This window comes from Rissa tridactyla, chromosome 1 (genome assembly GCF_028500815.1).
Source record: "Rissa tridactyla isolate bRisTri1 chromosome 1, bRisTri1.patW.cur.20221130, whole genome shotgun sequence".
Classification (NCBI taxonomy): Eukaryota; Metazoa; Chordata; class Aves; order Charadriiformes; family Laridae; genus Rissa; species Rissa tridactyla.
In genome coordinates, this window is record NC_071466.1 from 130,833,308 (window position 1) to 130,851,773 (window position 18,466).

The 18,466-nt window shown below is 41.2% G+C and overlaps 1 protein-coding gene across 4 annotated transcripts in view; it reads right to left on the minus strand.

Moving 5' to 3' along the window:
* The window catches only part of GSK3B (glycogen synthase kinase 3 beta), a 154,821-nt gene that overhangs the window by 48,687 nt on the left and 87,668 nt on the right, over positions 1 to 18,466 (minus strand). For all 4 annotated transcript variants that reach the window (XR_008469331.1, XM_054221074.1, XM_054221099.1 and 1 more), the window contains exons 4-6: positions 6,648 to 6,758; positions 3,575 to 3,705; positions 1,650 to 1,756 (exon numbers count right to left, since the gene is read on the minus strand). Coding sequence is in view for 3 of the 4 variants with exons in the window: in XM_054221074.1 (XP_054077049.1) it covers positions 1,650 to 1,756; positions 3,575 to 3,705; positions 6,648 to 6,758 (349 nt within the window). In the remaining variant the exon portion in view is untranslated. The remainder of the gene's footprint in view (positions 1 to 1,649; positions 1,757 to 3,574; positions 3,706 to 6,647; positions 6,759 to 18,466) is intronic.

Consider the following 18,466-nt stretch of genomic DNA (forward strand, 5'->3'; position numbering starts at 1 on the left):
CTGCAAAAAAAGTACAAGACGAAAGCCATTACACAGTTGGAGCAAGAGACATTTCACAGGCTTATCTATAAAGCAGTCTCTTCTGGTGACACCTAAAATATTTGTTTTATGCAGTTATCCTCTGAAACAAGTTGTCTCAGTGCACTCTGATAACACAGCTCAGCCAATCTATTCGTTCTCAGCTGGCAAAATGATGTCAGCCAGGATCAGCCGCCTTCCTCTCACTCACGAGCTCCCGCCACTTAGCTTTCACCTGGGCTCTGCTGCTTATCGGACTACACAGTAATGCTGATTCAACTCATTAATGTAGCAGAAAGTTAACCTAACCAAAAGCCTCTTGTCAGTTGAAGCTGAATCGGCATATTAAACAGTAAACCATGAGAGCTAGGGTATCCAGGGGCAAGAAAGAGCAGCGCTGGGGCTGCCAATTCTGGCAGCCGCCAATCATTAAGTAAGTTCTGCCCCTTTATCTTTCTTGTGCCATTACTTTCCTCAGACTTCTTATGGTCCTGCCTCTTTTTCCTACCAGGGAGATACGCAAGTGTTGCTATAATACATACTGAAAAGCAACTAATGGGAAAAAAAAAATTAGTGAGAGCAAGTAAGTCTTCAGGAACGCTTCTGTTTTCAAAAAACTGACGAGTTAAAACCAGTCAGCCAGCCATTGGGTTTAACAATAGTTAAAACATACTAACTTTAAACATACTTTAACTGGTTATATTCTGCCAAGACTTGATCATGATCTCCAAATCCTTTTGGACATATTAAACCTTGCCAAAGCAACTCAAGTCCATAAGCAAGCTAAAAGCTTAGCACACTATTGGGGAATCAGAGAGCTAAATCCCGTCTTTCTAGCACTAGCACTCAGAAGGAGTCCAGGGAATATCCTGACTAAAAAACTGAATAAGTTACCCCACAACCAGCCGACACATAGCTGTTCATTTTTGTTTTTCATTTCGCTGTTCATTTTTAGGACTCCACTGTAAGAAAACCCGGCTGTTCTCCATCCTCTGCCAAAACCTCCAGCTTCCCTAACATTTCCATGACACAGCTACGTGCCAGGTATTAGAACAAGTCTTCTTCTTGCTCAAAATTAATGACTAAAGGACAGCAAAAGTTAACAGAATAACTTGAATCAGAAAGACTGCTGTACACAATATATTAAAACTGTAAAGAGAGTTTAAAGCCAATTATTAGGCCACATTTTCCCTCCCACAAAAATGGGAGTAAATAAATTACGGAATTATTTGTGTCTAAGTAACAGCATATCGGAAGCAGTAGTTGATATTTCTACAGTCACTCTTTACACTTACTTTAAGTCATCTAAATGCTCTTCTGGCTTGAGATCTCATACCTACTATTAAAGTAAATGGCAAAACTACCTGGATTTTTTGCTTGAAAGCAGATTTCCCCCCATACCTTAAAAAAGCCCCTCTCCTAATGGAATTGACACTGAAATCTCAAAAGGCATAGAAATCACAGCACCCGTCTATAAAATGTGTATATTTCATTAAGAAGTTGTACCTGACCATTTACAACAAAATTCTACCTCTGGGGATTATATCCAAGATCTCTGGAAACCTTTACACTTAACTACAGAATAAAAACTCATGCAGTTGGTATAGATTTCAACAAATACACATACATACCTATACTGGAGGTATAATCGGTGGCTCCAAAGATCAACTCTGGTGCCCTGTAGTACCGAGAGCAGATGTATGAGACATTAGGTTCTCCACGAACCAGCTGTTTTGCACTGAAAAGGAAACAAAATAATAATCTCTCAGTAATGAACAGTTTTACAATACTGCAGTACAGACCAACATTAAGTTTTGGGACTCTTCACCCATCCCCCAATTCCTAAATGCTAAAGTACCATGTTCTTCTAAGCTGATGCAAGCCACAGACTCAATGATTTACTGCGAAATCAGTCCAATCTATCAATCCGCAACCTTACGCTGGACATAGCAAAGGAAATTCTGACTACAATCTAGGTGATATATGGAGTCAGATTTTTGTCTGGCCGTTGTCTTTTGCCAGGTACAAAAGGTTTGTTTACAAAGAAAAACAAGACAGAATACAGTTCAGTCAAACGTAGTTACCTTTTAAGGTTCAAAAGGTCTGGATGCTCACCAGAACTGAGAGTATTTTTTTTTAATTATTTTTTTTTTAATTTTACATCAGAATATTCTGGTTCTTTGCTGTTTAAGGGACTGTAGTATGAGGAGACAAAGGGAAAAAAAAACCTTTGCCATTGTAGTCACATGTTAATGGTGCATGATTAACATGAAGACTTCATTTATACTGCAAAAGATCAGCCACAAAGGATCTAACCTACAGTATTGCCCCAACCACTACCTTTGGAAGAATCTAAGATAATAAAGGAACACGAAAGCACATTACTTTTAGAACATGAGTCTATGAACATATTATACTTCTCCCAATTAACACCAAGTGTTAGACGGAAAGGAGCTAGAAGACAAAACTGCCCTTTCAGAAATACAACATACAAATAAGCAGCACCAAACCCAGCTGAGTGACAAGCCAGCCAAACTCAACATTCCAGACATTCTTCTCAGCCTTCAGGGAAGAAGGACTCCCACCACCCATTTAGCCTGTTTTTAAAAGTCTCAGGTTTTCTGTTTTTTTATATAGGAACTACCATTAACAAATTCCCCACTGTTAACACATAGGAAGTACCACCTTTTTATGCACTGTTACTTTCGAGTTTCAGTGGGATTCTTATTTTGCTCCAACACACTGGTGAGGTAGAGCTGAGGAGGAGATTCCCGAGCCACCAGGCATGACGATGCACTGCTTGAATAACCACCATCTGACATTCCCACACATTATGGGCAAGCAGAATTTAGCAACAGCAGCTTCCGTGACCTCTTGCACATAAGCCCTAACTATTTTGGTCTGCAAAGTTATAGCACAACCTAAAGACTCAGCCTTCCCAGAGCGAAATCTGTCTCCTGTCTCAGTGTTGATGCACAGAATTTCTGTATCAGTTCTAAGATGGAGACTGGACTCTAAAGGCGATTCACTTGAATGGATACTGGAAATAAATGTGCCACTGGAAACTAGGCTACATGTTGTATGTCCACTATCTAACGGCTTCAATCAGAAGTGTTGCTTTTGTTCTTCAGCCTCTACCATACTTGAAATATTAAGTGAATTGGTATACATACAAGTAGACTAATAAAGTGTAACAGTAGCCTTTTTAGGTTATTATGCCACTGCACCTGTCTTCTCTTGCCGGAACATATTTCATCCCAATATTTGGTTGTAATTTTCCATGGTGTAGTATTTTCCCTATATGATGGCATATTTATTTTTTAATACCTGCATAAATAACAGGCTTGAATTTTAATTCCCTCCTTCTTGATATCCTTTTCCAGCTCTTCCCTCACCAAAGTAATTTTACGAGGAAATCAGAGTATCGATAATTTTTCTTTCAAAACTACAAGTGAAGACATTCTGAGGAACTCAGAGGGTTTCTTTGCAAAACTGCACCCAGGTTCACTTTAAAAGAAGCTGTCTTCACCAGGCTTCAGGCCACAGATGCGCTTACCTTCCGAAGTCGCAGAGTTTTAGGACAGCTGTATCAGGGTCCAGCAAGAGGTTCTGTGGTTTTATATCCCGGTGGCAGATCCCAAAGGAATGGATATAGGCTAAACTCCGGAACAGCTGATACATGTACAACTGGAACACAGTAACATTGCATAAGGCATGCTTTCACAGTCAAAACAGAGTAAACAATTAATTTAGCACAAACACGTACTAGAAGAAAAACAAAAATCACACAAAAAAAGACCCTACTGAACGCGTATTAGTGCTATGAATATGGGCAAGGTATTTGCATACCTTCCCCAACCACGCCTTGCCACATACCCCACAGGCAGCTCAGATTTGTTCATTTGTCCTTCCAAAAATGAGCACAATTTCAAAAAAATAACTGTGCCGGTTTCCCAACGTTTATAAATAACAGTAGTCACAAGAAACATACACAAAATAAAGGTGTTTCAGTTTGCTTTATAAATCAGACTCTTCACAGAAATGAAGTATTCCAGGTTATGTAAGGGGGAAAAAAAACAGCCTACAAAGAAAACCCTTTAGTTGATGAAGTTATTAACAACACATTAAATGTTGCCAAAGACTATGGTAGCGTCTCAGTCTGTCACTTGAGTGAATCTCCTAGTTGCTCTTGGTGAGGGAACAGATTCATTTCAGTTTCAAATCTCTGGGCAAAAAGAGGGGGCAGATAAAAGCGACTGTTCAGAGTCATTTTATGCAAGGCAGAGCAAACAAGTATGCTGAGGGAGGGATTGCTCTGCTCCAGCCCAAGGCTAACCAACCCCTTACAGCAAGAAGGAATACAGCAAGAGGAGGTGTTATGTAACCAAGAGCTTCTCAGGGCAAGGGGATGATGTCCACCTGCTGGAGCCACACACTATGGAGAATAAAAAGCTGGTGGATGCAATTAGGGCTGTAGGGCATATACAGTTATAAAGGCATGGGAAGCCCTATTTCAAGGTTGACAACAGGCAGCCAGGTTATTTGTTATCTTTGTTGTGTCTCCCCCCAGGTTCCATTCAGGAAAAAAAAAAAAATTATAATCAAGCTGAAGGCAGGACATTGTACTGGAGTTGCAACTCCACGCTTTCCTTTTCTAAGCTCATTCTCCACAATTCACCTTTAATGGTCTGTAAAACTGTGTGCAACTGCTAGATATTGCTATCGGGTTGTGTTTGCCTCACTTTCACCACTATCTTTGTGTTTCACTCTTTCTCTCTCCCTTGTTTTTTGTTGTTCATTTGGTGGGGAAGGTAGGAGCGGGAAGACAGTCGCCTGAATTTTGGCTCTAGGTCTTTAGTTTTCGGATTTGTTTCTCAAAACCACAACTCTGCACAAAGAAAAGCAAACAAACATGTTTTCTGAATTGCCTGCTGTAGACATGTGAAGTATGCATTGTGCAAGCGTATTGCAAAATAATCCAAAAGATTGCGCTAACTTGTGAAGTCAAGTCAACACATGTAGGATTTAGAAAGTATGCCTTTCATCTCCACACAGCAAACCCAAAGTTTACAAGAATTTCTTGCAGCATGTTAGAAGTTAAAAATTAAGAAAGAGATTACTAGAAAAGCTTCCCTGCAGTTCTTCAACAGCTTCTTTGTTACCCAGGGAAGAGCAGTTCTCTGCCTGCCTAGGTACGTATCAATCAGAAGTAAACAAACAGGTATGATCTGACCTTTGTGTAGCCAAGATGTGTGGAAAATTGCAAAAGCCTTAATGTCATCAAGGTAACGTGATCTATTTAAATACAGGATTATAAGAAAGGCTTGCCTTACCAGAAAAATAAAAACAGCCTTTCAGGCTACCTAGAACGGGAAGTCCCCAGTATCCAGCAAGATGAAAGTGTTGAATTTTCTCTCATAGGAGAAGTAAGGACAATTTTTCTCAAGTCCCCATAATGAAAAGCAATTAGGGCAAGAATACTCACGAAAGCTATATAAACAATTTATCAAAAGCTAGGCTAACAAATTTTGGGTAGCATATAATCTGAAGACACGCTGTTCCACCAACAGAACAAGCAGAGTGACATTTCAGTAGAAATTCTTTCTGGATGCTAGATGATAAGATTCTGTGCTTTCTTAAGAACAGGTACCAGTGCTGGCTATCGGGGAGACATGCCATTTACAACTTATGCATATACAGTTATGGCACAACACTGTTATTGGAGTAATTACTATTTGTAACTTTCATCTTTGTAACTTTCATCTTCTTTCAATCAAATTGAAGTTCTTTCTTAAGTAATGTTAAAGGATTACACTTCTAAAGAGGACTCTGGAGAAATCAATACGAATCGGGAATATTTGTTGCCAATTTCCATTTAATGCTGCCTGGATGCCACGTTAAAAAGTTAATGTCACGTGAAAACGTGATCATTCACTAGCGTGCGGATTGTGGTCACCACAATATAAGAAGTGGAACGATGAGATCCAGATGGGTTCTATGTTTGTCCAAAAAAATGAAATTTTATTCATTTTAATCACTTCGTAAAAGACTACAAAAGATGCAGACAACTTATGTGAGGTTTTGAGGCTACAAACTTCGTATCCTGTGTAGCTCTTCAAGACAAGAGCCACTGAGATCCGTGTGCAGGGAAGGGGACAAAAATATGCCTTTCATGTTCACAACAGAAGCACATGAACTCTTACTCATGTGCCAGGAAAGGGGGAAGATAACAGATAAGAGGACACTCTTCTTCCTGACATCCTCTTTCAGTTCCTGACCTTTGTACTATTGTGTCTTCATCATCTCAGGAAACTGAAGCTGATAATCTGGCTGGTGTCAGTCTCTATCTAAGCTGCTTGAAATCAAAATACTCCTCCCACACTTGGTCTCCCCCACCCATTCCAAGATTTTTTGTAAAGTGAGAAATCAGGAGTGCTTGCTTTAAGACTCTTGCCTCTATTCTTCCTTCGCAGTAACAAATAATCATGCTAATCTTTTTTTTTTTTCTTGCCTCAAGATGTATGCACTCCTAAAAATTTCGGAAAACTAATTACGTCAGAAGAGAGGTATCCACAGAGCCTGTTCCTATAATATCCCTCTTCATCTAACCACATCTATCAGTTACGTACCTTGACATAAATCATAGGGAGTGTCTGTTTGGCCCGACTATAATGTCTGGCAACTCTGTATACTGTTTCAGGAACATAGTCCAGCACCAAGTTGAGGTACACCTCATCTTTCTGAAAGAGAATAGAGAAGAAAAAACAACCTAAAAAATCAGCAATAGATTTGAAGCATGAAGTACAATTAAAATATTCAGAGAAGCCAACAGGATGAGAAAGCTGTGGATGTTTTAAATACACGTCTTTAGTGGGCGTGTGAGCTGCCACCAAACTGTTTTTCCTTTAGGCTTTGCACTTGTGCACTAATACGCAAGTCAAACTTACATTTAAGGTCACACTAATTAATATAGTCTCCAACATAAGTAATTTTCTGATTATAAATACGGACAAGGATATAATTGTTCTGCTCATTCAATATTTTCATTAGGAGGTATTTCAAGGTGACATCATTATTTAAAGCAGTCTATTAACCCCTTAATCCCTTCCCTGCCAAAACACAAGTGCAAATTTAAAAGTCCCAAACTCACATCCCACAGTGACACACACACACAAAAAAAGTTTAAAAATGTCTCATCTTTTAGAAAGGTTACTTTCATCTTATTGAATTTCTATTAAGGAATTAATAATACACATTAACCATTCATATACAGTAAGCCAGTGTTAACATTTGTAAATATTTTGTTTACATGCATTTTGATGTCCCAGTTATCTCCAACTTAAACATATGAACTTACTCAAGGCAAAACAGAGCAAGACAAAAACCAAAGACAAGTATGGCTTTTAATATCTAGGATCAGGTTAGAGGTCCATGTGAGCATAACACAGAGAAACAACAAACGCAGCTTTCTAATAAGGTACTTGTTACAGAATACATTAGCTAAGGAAAGAAGGAACAAAAAGGAATTAAATGACAAAGTACTATAATCACATAGTGCCTAACTGTGGAACTGAGAATTTTCAGCAGCAAAACAGGTCTTAAAAAGACTTCTGATATTTTAATGCAGTCTTCTGTGCAAATCCTATCAAGACTGTGAATATGTTTAATGCTGGGGCTGAGGGGGTGGGTATAATTAACTATATCACCCTGAAAAAATATTTTTGAAAGCTAGGCACATTCATTAGAAGTAACCTCTCCTGTGCTTGCTGCATCAACAACTAGATCTTTCTAAAGAGAAAGATAATACACAGAGACTTTATGCGGATGGAAACATTACAGAATTCCTAGGTCTTCAACTGGAGTCCCTTGACAGGAGGCCATTGGCTATGTATCTTAATACCTGAAAACAAACCTCATTTAGCTATAGCAATTTAATAGTATTACTGTGACTTAACATATCATTTCAAGTACGGAGTGTGGTCTGTTGCCCTCACAGTGCTCTGTTCTCCTTACTTGTCCTCAGCAGACAGCAGCAGTCTCCAATGAGTGAAGAAATGGTACGTGGTAACACACACCTTGAATACACGATACGCAAAGAACTGCTCATCTTGTGTGTTGTTAGACTCAAAATTCAAGATCTCTGCTCACCATTGTTTGACAATAAACGCTTGTATTTTCAGGACATTTTAATAGCTCCTGCTGATACTTCCTAACAGGCTGAGTCACTTTGCAAGGCCCTGCCTACACCACTCTTCCCCACAAAAAGATGCTCTTTGTTAAATATCATTGCTTAAATGACAATGGTAATAGCACCAGCACTAAGCAAATGCCAATGGCCCACTAACTTGTATCTGCTCGTATGGTAATTCTGCAACATAGACAAGGCACAGCAGCTTCTGAAACCATGCCTATGCTGTTGTCTCTCCCATTGTCATCCAAGGAACTGGGTAACAACATGAAGGAATCTGGGACCAGGCTGGAGAACAAACTTTTTGAAATGGGTGAGGAGGGACAACTACCAGCAGTGCAGAGGAAATATCAGGCAGCTCTGGAACTCCAAGGATGTGCAAATGTATGCAAGAAAGTATTTTAGCACTTTTCCTCATCAACAAGAGAAGTTCTTCCTTCCCTGACTCTCACTTCATACCAATAAAAAAACCTCACCACCACCTTTTCTTGGGTCACCGCTTCCAAGGTATTAATAATAAAATACAGAAAATAAATGTCCTGAAAAATCAAAGTTAAGTTATGCCTGGTAAGGCAACCCGCACTCCAAGAGAAAAAACAGTCTTGTGAATATGAATTCTGTTTGATCCAGTGTAGATACAACCTGATGAATATGTTTAATGCTTGCCTCCTCTCGGAGAGTCTTGGCAAGTCTTATTGGAAACAAGTCACTGCACAAAGTACTCCATTACTGAGGCTGATTCATTCAGGGGATTCATGTTCCACATATCAGAAAGATTTACATGAGAGATTAGAGAGACAGAAAAAATGAGCAGAAATGGAATTACAATGATTTTACAATCCTCTCATCGTACAAGTAGAAGGACACATGTAAACCAGTAATACATATGATCATTAAACCCCATCCACGTTACTTCACAACAGTGAGTTTTGAGAATTACAGAAACTCTATTTAGTTCACACCACCTTTGTTTTATCTCCTCCGTTTTTATTTTTATTTCATGTTCTGTTGGAAACGGGACTAATTCAATGGCATGGCATGACACAAGCGCAGAAAGATCAAGGCATCTGAATCATAGAGAGGGAGGTTTTGCACCCCAATCCTTATGAGTTTTTATGCTACCCAGTACTTGAACAAACTACTTGGGTTTCCCACGGTGTTCCTCCCATGTAACTGTGTATTGCACATTATCACCTAGAAGACACAAAGGCACATGAACACCTTTTCCCCAACCAACAAACAAGTTTTGTTGTACCATTTGATGTAGCCAGAACTTTAATATGCAACTACAAAGGCAAGACTTACGGTGTTGGTTATATAAATAGCAGGATACTCCACTGTTACCACAAGCAACTGACACTTCACAAGTGCCCTAAATGACTACTTTAATGAATTAAAGATGAATCAAGTGTTCTGACCTACCTCCTCCTGATGTAACCTGGTACAAATCTGATAAATGCTCAGAATACAGTTTTTAAGAGCCCTCACCCTTCTGTGTGAGCATGAACTGGATGAAAATAACATCCAAGTTACCTGGATTCCCCTGAACAAGATTCAGTATGAGCTAGAAAGCAGTCATGGCCTGACAAGCTCTGAGGATGATGTAACCTGGTTTGCCTTCCTCATGCATTCCTCCTAAACACATATTTTTCCAGTGACCCAGATGTATTGCAATAGGAAACAGGGTTAGCTCAAAGAGCTTGACAAATGAGGGCAACTGCTTGAGGATCAAGGCTTATCTTTCCTTTACAGGAAGCCTTTTTCAAAGCTCACCACGTATTCTACATGTGACTTGTTTCCACACTGCTGTTTCAAAAATCGCTGGGGTGGGAACCAACCAAGGTAACCTAACTGTCAGGAGCACCTCTGAAACGCCTCTACAGAGAACAGAAAGGCCCAGAGGAGACTGCATCATATTAACAACAGAAAACAAACACAAGATGTAATTTAATAACTCACTCCCTTACAGACATTGGGATTGAACAGATTATTAGCTTTCCTTAGCAGGTCAAACATCTATATGCATCCATGTTCTCCTGTGCTTACTGCTAAGGTTATGACCATGTACTCTTTAAAATGAAAAAGGTGGGGAGAGCCGGGAGACAGATCCTGAAATACAGCATCAATGCATTTCATAAGGATTTTGATTTTAGCAATGCAGCAGATGTAACTGCAGTTGCCTCCAATGTTAGAAGCTGCTTTTTTGTCACTTGTCAGATAAATGCTCAGTTGACAAATGCTGCTCTGATATGAGCCAGAGCAAAATAACCACAGCCTTACCATTGAACTGCTCTGCACCTTTCAAGAACTGACAATTCGTACACCACTTCACCTTGGAAACACTTCATGTAAGTAGATACTAATACAGACTATGCCATAGCAAGAGGCATGAGAAAGGCTAGGACACAAGAGCAAAAACATTCTAGCAACTTAATATTTTTCTTTGATCAGAAATTGGAGATAAAACAGGCTGCAAGCACAACTACAGTAGCATGCGAGCATTACACATTACGTGGCTGAAGCCAAGTGAAATTGAAGACATTACCCTCCTGACATAGGAAAGGCTGCCTGGAGGTCTCAAACTCCACTTTAAAACTCTTCTCTCCTTCAATCCACACAACTAACCTGTTTTAAGCACCATCCAGTTGAGCTTAACAGCTATTGAATTCAAAGATTCACTCTTCTGGATTGTTCCTTGCAGGGAAAGTACAAATATTCCTTCTCTATGATCCTCCCTTGGCTCAACAACCCCCAAATTAACCCTGAGTGGTTTCTACCAGATTTCACCCATTTTTTTTCATGTATCTCACACACTATGTTTACAAAGTGCATGTATAAAACTGCAATCAACATTAGTCAGTCACAGTCCAACTATTTCCCCTATTCACCAACATGATGACAGAAGCCAGGGAGTTCATACATGCCAAACACTTGACTGAGGGCAAAAGGAGAGGGAATCACAGGGCACGCTCTGAAGAATAGGTAAGCATCTAGTAAGGTGTTAGAAGTTCTCCTGAACAGTCAAGTCCTACCTGGAATCTACGGAAAATGTCTTTGAGCATCAAGTAATAGGATAAAAAGGTTAAGAAATTATACTGGGTGTTCTTAACTAAATTTACTGGTCAGCATTTGGAAAGTGATGAACATGCTCACTTCACAGTTTTCATCTCCTGACAGATCGGTAACAGTGTGGTGGTGGATCTGGTGTGGTTTGCAGGTGGTTTTTTGCCCCACCCTTTTTTTTTTTTTTAATCCCAGATCATTTCATTAAGCTAGTTTACATATGGATGGACTCCATGTGATCAGCTGTATGAGCATAACTAAGAAGAGATGAACAATACAGGAGTTTCTTAAACTAACTTCTTATTTGGAGAAATAAATATGAAATCGCACTCTGAAGAATCTCGCTTTACCTGCCTATTCAAGCTAAAAGCACACAGCCAAGCGATAAACCTGAAATTAAGGAAAATGCCTCCAGAATGCACTTCTCCTTATTGAGATTATCCCATGGTATCATTATGGGGGCTATATGAGATAAATACGCCAGTCAGCGTACTCAAGCGGATCATGTTTTCTTTACCGTATGAGAACACCCCACCAGTGACGTTTCAGAGGCAGGTGCTACGCACAGAGCTGTTACTGACAGGATGGCAACTACACAAGGGTTCTGTCAAAAAGTGCTGAAGGATTTAACTTGGAAAGCAAGAAAATGGATTTCAGCATTTCACGTGGATTATGCCTTCTTTCAGAGTGCATTATTTAAACATCAGAGTGTTAGCATGAGGTAAAATATGCCCTTCACTCTGGTTCAGTCATCTAGATTTAGACAACATACAAGGTTCAAAGTCATACAGCTTTTGCCCTAGATTCACAAAAAGGTTATTTTTTCTTGAAGCTACAACCATCATGCACTTCACATACCCTTACCAAGTACCATGAGAGACCCACCTTCCTTCTCTTATCTCAAAGACTGACATAGTACATTAAAGATACAGAGACTTTGGAATTGCTTTCAAAGACAAAGTGAGAATTTACAGCCTTCCTAACTACTGAGTAGTCACGATACACTGGAAAAATTTGAAAATGCAAAAAATGTTGTAGCTGACCTTATTTGTATGAAAGAATGGTGACATCCAGTGGCCACATGTGCCTGTTTTTACTTGCAGTTTACAACCACATCTATTTAAAAATAAAGCTATGGCTGCCACCAAAGTAAAAGAACCGTAAGCCTTAATGTATAGCCGCAGTTTCAAACAGATAACTCCAGGGGGATAACAGCAGTTGGAAGACACCAATATTTTCTATTAGTACTGTAAATGTTGGGCAAAGCATGTCCTTTCCTATTCCCTCAGTGTTCATGACTGGGGTTGAAAATCGAGATCTGTCCCAAGACTTCTGTTCATGTACCTGCTTGTCAAAACGTGAAGTGTTCTGTAATGCTCATTACTCTTCAACATAACACAGTCTGATGTAGGTAGGAACTGACAACTGGGTCAGCTGTGATGGTAGCATAAGGGCAGAAGTCAAGCCTCCCAAGATAACTCAGATTTAAGAACTCTCCTGGGTCTTGTTCTAAGACAGTTAGTTTGCATTGTCTACCTTTGATCATTAAAAGAGTCTAAGATTCTTAGGTGATGCACTTCATTTAAAAAACAACAAAAAAAACCACAACAAAAAAACCCAACCAAAGATGACATTTTCTGTCATCCCTCTAAAGAGAGACTATAATAAAGAAAAAGGTCGCTCATGAAGAGAATTTGGGAATCCCTGAAAATTCTTGTTTGTTTCATGCCCTGAAGAGTCATAGAATCATTGAATAGTTTGGGTTGGAAGGGACTTTTAAAGGTCATCTAGTCCAACCTCCCCTGCAATGAGCAGGGACATCTTCAACAAGATCAGGTTGCTCAGAGAGCCATCCAACCTGACCTTGAATGTTTCCAGGGATGGGGCATCTACCACCTCTCTGGGCATCCTGGTCCAGTGTTTCACCACTCTCATTGTTAAAAGTTTCTTCCATATACATAGTCTAAATCTACCCACTTCCAGTTTGAAGCCATTACCTGTTGTCCTACCACAACAGGCCCTGCTAAAAAGTTTGTCCCCATCTTTTTTATAAGCCCCCTTTAAGTACTGAAAGGCTGCAATAAGGTCTCCCCAGAGCCTTCTCTTCTCCAGGCTGAACAACCCCAACTCTCTCAGGAGAGACAGTCCTCATAGGAGTGGTGCTCCAGCTCTCTGATCATTTTGGTGGCCCTCCTCTGGACCTACTCCCCTGGTCCATGTCTTTTCTGTGCTGAGGGCTCCAGAGCTGGACGCAGCACTCCAAGTGGGATCTCACTAGTCTGTATTAATACCGAGGGTTGCCCCAACCCAGGTGCAGGACCCTGCACTTGGCCTTCTTAAACCTCATGAGGTTCACACAGGCCCACTTCTAGAGCTTGTCCAGGTTGCTTGGATGGCATCCCATCCCTCAGGCATGTCAGCTGCACCACACAGCTTAGTATTGTCTGCAAACTCGCTGAGGGTGCACTTGATTCCACTGTTTATGTCATTGATGATGATACTAAACAGTATTGCTCCCGATACAGATCCCTGAGGGACACCACTTGTCATCCATCTGAGCCATTGACCACTACCCTCTGGATGCGACCATCCAAACAATTCCTCCTCCACCGAATAGTCCACCCAGCAAATCCATATCTCTCCAATTCAGAGAGAAGGATGTTGTGGGGGACTGTGTCATAGGCCTTACAGAAGTCCAGATAGATGACATCTGTAGCTCTTCCCTTGTCCATTGATGTAGTCATTCCATCATAGAAGGCCACTAGGTGGATCAAGCAGGACTTGCTCTTGGTGAAGCCATGCTGACTGTCTCAAATCACCTCCCTGTCCTCCATGTGCCTTAGCAGCTCTTTTATGAGGCTCTATACCATGATCTTCCCAGGTGCAGAGGCAAGGCTGACAAGTCGGTAGTTCCCAGGGTCCTCCTTTACTATCCTTTTTAAAAATGGGTGGAATGTTTCCCTCTTTCCAGTCGCTGGGTACTTCACCTGATTGCCATGACTTCTCAAATGTAATGGAGAGTGGCTTGGCAACTACATCAGCCAATTCCCTCAGGACTCTGGGATGCATCTCGTCAGGTCCCATAGACTTCTGTATGTTCAGGTTCTCCAGGTAGTTACGAGCCTGATCTTCTCTTACAGTGGGAGGGACTTTTCTCCCCCAGTCCCTGCCTTGCTGTCTATCCACTCGGGAGGTGTGGGAAGAGAGATTGCCAGTAACAACCAAGGCAAAAAAGTTGTTGAGTACCTCAGCCTTCTCCTCATCTGTTGTTATCAGTTTGCCAGTCTTGCTCATCGTGGGGGTACACATTCCTTGACCTTCCTTTTCTGGCTGACATAACTGTAGAAGCCCTTATTATTATTCTTTGCATCCCTTGACAAGTTCAGTTCCAGATGTGCCTTGGCCTTCCTGACCCCATCCCTACACAACCAGGCAGCGTCCCTGTACTATTTCCAGGATACCTGTCCCTGCTTCCACTGCCTGTGCATCTCTTTCTTGCCCTTTAGTTTGACCAGCAGGTCTCAACTCAGCCATACCAGCCTTTTGACTTCCTTTTCTGGGGATCGAGAGCTCTTGCACTCTGTGGAAGGCATCCTTAAAGATCTGCCAGCTCTGTTCTGCTCTGAGGACAGTTTCTCAGGGCGTCCTACTAACTCCTTGAAGAGACAGAATTTTGCTTTCCTAAAATTCAGGCTCCTGACTTTACTCTTGCACTGACCTATATCCCTCAGGACCACGAGTTCCACCAGTGCTTGAACACTGCAGCTCAGGCTGACTCCAATCTTGATGTCACTGATTAACTCACTTGTCTTGGTGACCATCAGGTGCAGTATTGCACCTCCTCTCCAGGACCTGTCTTAAGAAGTTATCCTCAATGCATTCCAGGAGTCTCCTGGATTGCCTACAGCTCACTGTGCTACTTTTCACACTCTATCCATTTCTTAATGTAGAGGACAATGCCCCTGCCCCTCCTTCCTTGCCTGTCCCTTCTAAACAGCCTGTAGCCATTGACAGCTGCACTCCAGTCACGGGATTCATCCCACCACGTTTCAGTAATAGCAACTAGGTCGTAGATTCCTAGCATCACGGTTGCTTCCAACTCCTGTTTGTTGCCCATGCTGCGTGCATTGGTGTAGAGGCACGTCAGCAGAGCTGTAGGCCACATCACCTTCTTAGAGAAATACCCCGTCATTCTTTTGAGGTATGTCACTAGTGTTTCCCTCTTGGCTCCTATCATCTCAGAAGCCCCTGTCTCATCTCCATAACACTTCAAGTGCACTGTAGCGTAGCCAGCACATCTCAGAGCAACAGGATGCAGGACCTCGCTAGCATCCTGTCCCTCAAAGTTGCCTGTTGTTCCACAGCTTGTCACAGGCAAGGCTAATGATACTGTCCCCCTCTCCCCATAAGCTTAGTTTAAAGCTCTGTCAATGAGCCCCACTAGCTTGTGAGCAAAGACCCTCTTCCTCCACTCAGAAAGGTGAACCCCATCTGATGCCATCAAGCCTGGTACCATGTAGGCCATCCCAAGTCCTTAAGCTTTTAGGTGCACTTCCAAGAAGAAATATTTCTATGAAGTTGGAAACAGCCACCCAACATCTGTAAGGTGGGACTGATTTGTGATCTGTGGATATTTGAACCAGAGCTCCCAAGGAGGGACTCTGCCACAAACTGGCAATAACTCTTTGGAAGATGAAAATTAAGAGATAATGTTGGGATTACTGGGCTGTCCTGCATACTCTACCATGACAACGAAAAGCACAGTCTTTGGAGAGCCACTATTTTCTTGCCTGTACACTACCTTCCAGACTGAGTGGAAGTTTCTGAATTGGGATATATCCATGACAGCAAACCAGGCAACATAATAAACAATAATGGCTGTATATTATGGAAACTATATGCATGTCTCAGGACAAACAATATAAGCTGCTTTTCTAACAGCCATCAAACATGGGAAGATGAGAGCAGTGATTAGAACTGGTAGACGAATGACTTGAGAACAGAAGAGTGACTAACTGGATGTACTGGACGGTTCACTGGTCTAGAGAGAAATCATGGAGCTTCCCATTTCCACTGCACCATCTACCACATTGAGGATCTAGCCACTGCTGCCTACTCTGTTCTTGCAAAGCCCTACCGCAGGCAGACAAAACTGCTATTTCTATTAACACAACCTACTCAAAACCAGAGACTGCTCATAACTACAACTAAGGAAATTCCCAGCATGTTGTGAGCCCTAACAGCAGTAACTGATAATCATTATCTGATGACTGGTGCCCTTTTTGAAATGAGCTTGGCAGGCCTCAGGCAGAGACTAGAGATAGCAGCATCACAAAACTCCTCATAATTGGCATTAATTGCTCCTTTGTTGACAGCACAGCAGATCTGCCAATGATTAAATGGATCATAGTGACTAAATTCATCTCTAGTGATGGCCCTTCAGCACATTACTAGACTGGTGCACAACATTCACACAGGCTCTGTCAATTTGAAACTGGGCTCAAGGCTCTGTTAATTCAATGTATTGTGCAAGAACTTTTTTTGTTTTTTAACAAGTTCATTAGAGAAACCAAATCGTTCAACTACAAGTACTCCATTTTAACAGGGAACAGAACTGACGGTCCTTCTGTGAGGACACCTCTGAACAGTCCCGCAAGACAGAATGGTGATGCTCATGCCTCTTCGAAGGTGAAGGATATATCTATTCCTAACAGGGATATGAACCTGGAGAATCCCAACCGTTCAGCAAGGCCCAAACTTGCAAATCAGTCAGTTGCTCCCTTCTTCCAGATTTCTTTGTTGCAGTTTAATACACTGCTGCCAAAGCGCACGCGAGATACACGCTGAGCTGCATCTATAAGCTGCTGTGCATGATCTTATGCATGTTTATTTTAAACCTCAGCCTAAGTCTATGGGAGTAAATTTCCATCCTGAGTCCTCATGGACTTTTGGCTGCATGCCTTTACAGCTAAGGTTAAATAAGACTAGAAATCAATTAGAGCGTGCAGAAGGGCCAGCTCAGCCTCCAAAAAAGACTCAGCATATTGCCTATTTGTGATCTCTCTCTGTGCTTCCATTTATGCTTTCTTTGACTACTCTAAATACCAAGCCACTTGAAAGAGGGGAAAAAAAGAGGAGGAAAAAAAAGTTTACATAACCAGACATGCAATTAACCCAACAAAAACTGTTATTTACTTTAATTTTATAAGATTCTGGGCAGGAACAAACCTCTCCATCCAGTGACTTCTCTTCCTCTTTTGGGCACGGATATGGATCGATCAGACTATTAAGCACTCAAAAAAACACACACACATACACACAAGAAAACCCTGAAAGTTATGAAATACCACAAAGATAGATCTAAATCAGAAACGGGGGGAAGTGGGGGAAGATTAGGAACTCAATTCAAGTTTTACACAGCAGAATAATTTTACTCAGCAACCACTAATTTAAGAAGTTAGGTCACACTAAAACATTGGGGAATACTCTCAGCAAAGGAGCCAGAGTGATTATTTAGTACAACCATGTCCACCCTCCATTGGAACACAGCTCAAGAGGTTCTTAACAGAATTAGGCTAAAAAGGACAGGGAGCAAGACCATCTGCCCCTGCTTCAGTAAATCAATGTTTACACTTATATATCATGCTAAATGCAAGACAGCCCCTAAAATTAAGGAAAAGTAGCAAAAATCGAACCAGAAATGTATGCTTTCCTAATATAGTCTGATCTCCCAGTGGCAAGCTGACAGGCAAACCATGCATCTTGTTCAAGACCTTATCCGAAGACAGAATACCAAAATTACTGCACAGAGTAGAGTTGGCTAGCCCTATAAGCCTGCCCATTTTCTCCAAAGATTACCTAGGAAACCACAAATCACAGAAATACAGCATGGAAGAGACTTATGACTACTTCCACCAAGAGAATCTTCCATACAAAACTCAGCCGTTATTTGGTTGTTCTTTCTTCCCCTCTGGTTCCTTCCACCAGTTGTCATTACAGGTTTTGGACTACTGAAAAGCACATTACAGCTATGCAAGTCAGTTCCCTGCTACCAGATATCTCATACAGCCTCAGAAAAAAAAAAAAAGAAAAAAAAAAAAGAAGTCAGAATCTACACTGGCAAATTCATTAAGGAAGAGTCTTTTGAAAGAACTGGGTTATCCAACAGGTCTGACAAACATCTGTAAACTTACAAAG